The following is a 4,926-nucleotide window of genomic DNA, read 5'->3' as shown; positions in this document are numbered from 1 at the left end:
GGAAAAACAGACAATTTTTTCATATTTCCTGTGCTTGTCTGTTACTTCTTTCATATTGGCAATAGAGATAAGAAAATATCTGGAACAGAAATTGATTGCCTATTTGCCACATTATACCAGGTCCCTGTTAAAATTATGATTTAGAATGAATATCCTTTTCATAAACTGCTAGCAAGACGGCCCTCGTGAAGAAATGTCCGCGGTTAAACCATCCAAGGATTGCGGGCCTGCAAATATGGAGAAACTGAACTTTATTTACTACTTACTGAATATTAGAAATAATTGAATACAGTGTACGCGAGGTATTAATATATTAAAAAACCCTCACACTTAATGGGTATTTTATGGGGTGCATATCAATATTTGTAAGACTATATGGACAGCAATGAAGCTACATACATGCATTGTTTTATTGCTAGATTTACATGTCTGGATATACATTCTACAGAAGAGGCATGTAACTGCATAGTTAGTTAACAGAATAAAGAAAAAGTGGACAATAAATAAGGACATAATACAACCCAGGTTAATATGGGTGATTACAGTAAAATGCAGATGAAAACTGTAGTACTACAAACAGAGGCTTTCTAAAATAGAAAATATATTACAGATTCTCCGCATAATTGTGCTGTTATTCAGGCGTCTTTCCTTTCCATAAATAGCCCATCGCTATTGAGCGTAAACAGTAGCGTTTAGCCCACACACAATATGAGAGCTGTTTCCAGATGTAAAGATGACTTCACGGAGCTACTGGGAGGGATGAGTATGCAATTTGTATAACCTGTCAGAAAATGACCAGGCAAAAACTCATATTGGGGTATGAAAACAATGTCAAACTTCTAACTAACTAGCTAGCTAGCTAATTAACTAACTAACGAACTACTTAAACTAAAAGCAGCTTTCTTTATTATTACGCTTCCACTTGTTGTAGTCCTGCAGGTTTGACGCTATTGTCCTCGATTCATCTCGCGCTTCTGTGGACGAAATTATTCTACAGCTAAGAAACTGGAATGGTAGAAACCGAAACGGCTTAAAAAGATTTTACTTTTTTTAAAGTGACAGAAATGAAAGCAAAGTGTCGGAGCTTGAGGTAGCTAGCTACTTACCGAAACCTTTAATGTTAGCCGCCGCTGAGCAAGTTCCGAAGAAAACGGTTGTCTCCAACACAATCAAAACACAAAGACAAAGTGTCGCATTAGATATTTTCAGCATGGTGACGCCGGCAGTCTTTTTGTTGGACTCATAAAGGTCATAAAGCTATAGACTGCTCGAAAACTGAACTCCAAACTGAAAGTGATCAGATTATAACTAACATGATCCAGTTCTCCCAACTGTCAGTTGTGTTGAGTGAGTCCCGCTCGCTCCGACGACGGTAGCCAAAGGGAAGGAGTAGACTTCCGGTTTAAAGTATAAAACAGTCAAAAGTCATTATTTAAGTGTAACTTAAGTATTTATTAATAATAACTTATTTTGGAAATGTTTAGTGTAAACCAAGGTATAAATTACTAAGTCAAACATACGAAACCAAAACATTAAAAAATTAAATGGAAAGTTAAAAATGATGTCAGCTAAGTAAAAAACAGTAACACTAACGTAAAGATTATTAAATAATAAAATATTAGGTCAAAATTCATATTATTATATTATAAAATTCATATATTCATATTGTCATATATTGTGGCCAATGCCTTACAGGTGGTGGACGTGACGTAACATTTATGGTCTCTTTAAGCAGCAGTTTTCATGTAACGCTTTGATTTTGAAGGCGAAATTACTCGTCTTCCGTCTTTGCCTTTGCATTTGATTTCTCTTGTCGTTGGTGCCCTCCCTTCACATTCCCAGATAGTCCGGATATTTTTCTCCAATTACCTACTACACGCCCACTAAGTAGTTTGTGTCAACAGAAACGCACCCACGTTGTTCTTATTCACCAACAGAAGCGAAGGTGCAGCACAGCGTTGATGATTGATTTGTGTACGAGTAGTAGCACTTGATGTTTTTATTTGTAAACATAGCATCTGGTTTGAATTATTAATCTCTTCGCATCCTGCTGTCTGATACTGTCAAGAGAAATTTGGTCAATAGCTTGGCTACATTTGCTCTCTAATTTTCTCCATTATTATTTTTTACACAAAGGCCTACAAACTCAATTGTTGCCAGAGAGACAATATTTCTTGTTTTGTCTTGTCAGTGATGTACATCATTTGGAATTTCAATGTGAAAAGATACCAGAGATAGCAGAGATAGCATTCAAGGTTGAAAAGAGGACAAAAACAATACATTATCCAAAAGGACTGGCATAAACTGCAAACAATTGACCCTGCAAGTGGGTATAGATAATATATGGTAAGATATAATTACTGTCTGAATTCTTTGAACTCAATTATTTTGTAATTTGGATGTTCTAGGAGGAAATTGTGCATTATGGCCATGCTGTGGAGAAATTCTGCTTTACTATTAGACTAAAAAAGGGAAGTAATTGACAGACTGAAAAGAGAAACTGGAGGATTTCCCCTTTATGTCTTCGACTCTTCTGTTGATTCACACAGCAAGACTCAGTGACACAACTGGCATCGTTAGGCCTAACCTCAATTTATTAAAACACAAAGAAAATTGTGCAAAATACATCTAAAAATTTGCTTTGCATCAGCAGACAAAAGTGAACAAGAGAACAATGCAATCCTCAGTTATGCATTACACGGTCTGTTACTTTTAAACATACAAAACACTCTTATCAATATACAGCATGTGTACTTAAAAAATACAATAAAATACATAAGTAATACTGACAACATTGCTGTACCACGTGTGTAGCTTGAACAGCTCCTGAATTCTGAATGAAAAATACAAAATGATCACACACATCACTGTCATTTCTATTTTGTCATCAATCTAGCTTTTATTCATGACAATGAAAGTTAAGTTTGACCTTGACAAGTAGGCCAAGATTTTCTTCCACCTGTTTGAATCTTGTTAAGTAAAACCTTTCTTTATTATCCAAATACTTTACCCAAATACCATTAACCACCTTTGACAACCATCAAGTGCTCAGTACCTCTTTTAACAAGTCAAGTCAAGCATCCCTTCTTCAACATTGTATTTTATGTGAACTTTGTTAGTTTAGAAATTCAAATTTGGGCTCTTCATTGTCATCACAAAAATATCTTTAAAAACATTTGTGTCATTTAAAGGGGACATTTCATGAATTTCACTTTTTCAGTGCTTGTTTTGGAGTGAATACCAACCCCAAAAACTGTGAAATAAAGAAAATCCAGTCAATTTCTTTGTGGTCTGCCAAGCTCAGAAAACAGGGGATTCAATAGAGAACAGTAATAATAATAATAATGATAATATTATTAATAATAATAATTATAGAAGAAAAATAAATTGTTTTGAGCATTGTAAACACGTTCTAGTAGAAATCCAAAATACAAGTATAAACCTGAAAATGAGCCTGATATGTCTCCTTTAAAGGGTTTGAATGAATAAAAACGGTTGACAGACACTGGGATCCTCCAAACACATTGTCAAACTACAAAACAAAATCTTTCCTGTCATCATCTTACCACTGTCCCGAGGAGTCACAGCTTTACGGTGTCATATGTCATTAATACCTGATGGTGAACGGGCGAGAGACCAACAGAGAACTTCAAGGAGTCACTGCTATTCTCCGGAGTGAGCCTCCAGGTCTGCGATCAGCACATTTCCATCCGACTCTGTAGCCTGTGAGCTGGTTTGTCTGTAATAAGCACTGCCGAGATTATGGAGCCCGCGAAAACGTGAAGTGTTCCTCTTGTACACAAACCACATCGCTCCTGCCAGCAGGGCAAAGATCAGTACAGCCACCAGCACTGCAGCAGGGATGATGCCATGATGTAAACCTGAAAGACACAACGTGATGGCTTTTATGTTGTCATATTTTTGTTTTAATGTATGGTCTCTTGGAATTACACGTAAAAGACATATACATATATATATATTCAGTGGTGGAAGAAGTATTATTCAGATCCTTAACTTTATTAGAAGTACTAATACCACACTGTGAAAACATTCAATTACAAATTAAAGAGTGGTATTTAAAACCTAAAGTAATAGTGTGTAAGAATCAACAGCAACATTTATTTAAAGTGACGTTAAAAGTAACAAATATAAGTTATATATATGATGTTTCAAGATTAATATTCCTACTGCAGTAATGTGTATGTTGCATTTTACTGTTCCAGGTTGTGCTATTTTTAACTCCTTTATATACTGTTGGGTAGTTTAATCTACAGCAATGCATCATATTCTTTAAGAACATTATTTAGCTTTGCTGCCATGAGAGAACCAAGTATCACTTAAAGAAAAACAGCTTTGTTTCAGCTTTGTGATGAGGCATTTTCCGTCTAATCAAATGCAAATTCACCAAATTTGGAGATTTGTCACAATTTAAAACAATGCTCATGCTTATTATATGGCACCTCACCACAAGTGTAAATCATTTGAATTAAAGTGCACTTTACCATTTAGCGGTTCCACTTCCACCTCAGCAATTACATCTGCAACAGAACACATACAGTGAAGTTCATATAAGTTATCGTGTATCATCTTAGGTATTCATACCACGTGGTCAGGGATGTAGTGGAGCCTAAACGCACGTAAACGCCGTTTATGCACCTCTTAAAATTCGGAAATGGCGTTTACCCACCTCCAAAGTGCGTTTAGCCTTTTGTCCCAAAGCCATTCTAAATTAAGCTTCTGTTGTTTTAGTTTCATATTGTTCATTATTATTTTCATAGGTTGTTAAACCTAAGACGAAGTCTATCATATAGCGCTTACTGTTAGTGTTGACGGTGTTTGGGGTGTATTGCCCTCAACGTTGCCTTCCAGGCAGCGTTGCCTGGTAGGCACTAGGATCGGGCAATGGTTGGGTGCCTTGAAGTCACG

The 4,926-nt window shown here is 36.1% G+C and overlaps 2 protein-coding genes across 3 annotated transcripts in view; both read right to left on the bottom strand.

The window, feature by feature from the left end:
- ly75 (lymphocyte antigen 75) overlaps positions 1–1,367 on the bottom strand; it is a 28,164-nt gene extending 26,797 nt beyond the window's left edge. Inside the window, exon 1 of the mRNA XM_034879749.1 lies at positions 1,107–1,367. Coding sequence (XP_034735640.1) covers positions 1,107–1,212 — 106 coding nt within the window. The 5' untranslated portion in view covers positions 1,213–1,367. The remainder of the gene's footprint in view (positions 1–1,106) is intronic.
- A 1,201-nt stretch (positions 1,368–2,568) lies between these two features.
- The window catches only part of pla2r1 (phospholipase A2 receptor 1), a 28,974-nt gene continuing 26,616 nt past the window's right edge, over positions 2,569–4,926 (bottom strand). For both annotated transcript variants that reach the window (XM_034879761.1, XM_034879769.1), the window contains 2 exons: positions 4,503–4,538; positions 2,569–3,881 (listed from right to left, as the gene is read on the bottom strand). In XM_034879761.1, the coding sequence (XP_034735652.1) occupies positions 3,664–3,881; positions 4,503–4,538 (254 nt within the window). In that variant the 3' untranslated portion in view covers positions 2,569–3,663. The remainder of the gene's footprint in view (positions 3,882–4,502; positions 4,539–4,926) is intronic.

Source organism: Etheostoma cragini, chromosome 1 (genome assembly GCF_013103735.1).
Source record: "Etheostoma cragini isolate CJK2018 chromosome 1, CSU_Ecrag_1.0, whole genome shotgun sequence".
Lineage (NCBI taxonomy): Eukaryota > Metazoa > Chordata > Actinopteri > Perciformes > Percidae > Etheostoma > Etheostoma cragini.
Note: the sequence above shows the minus strand (reverse complement) of the source record. Positions and strands in the feature narration are given on the sequence as shown.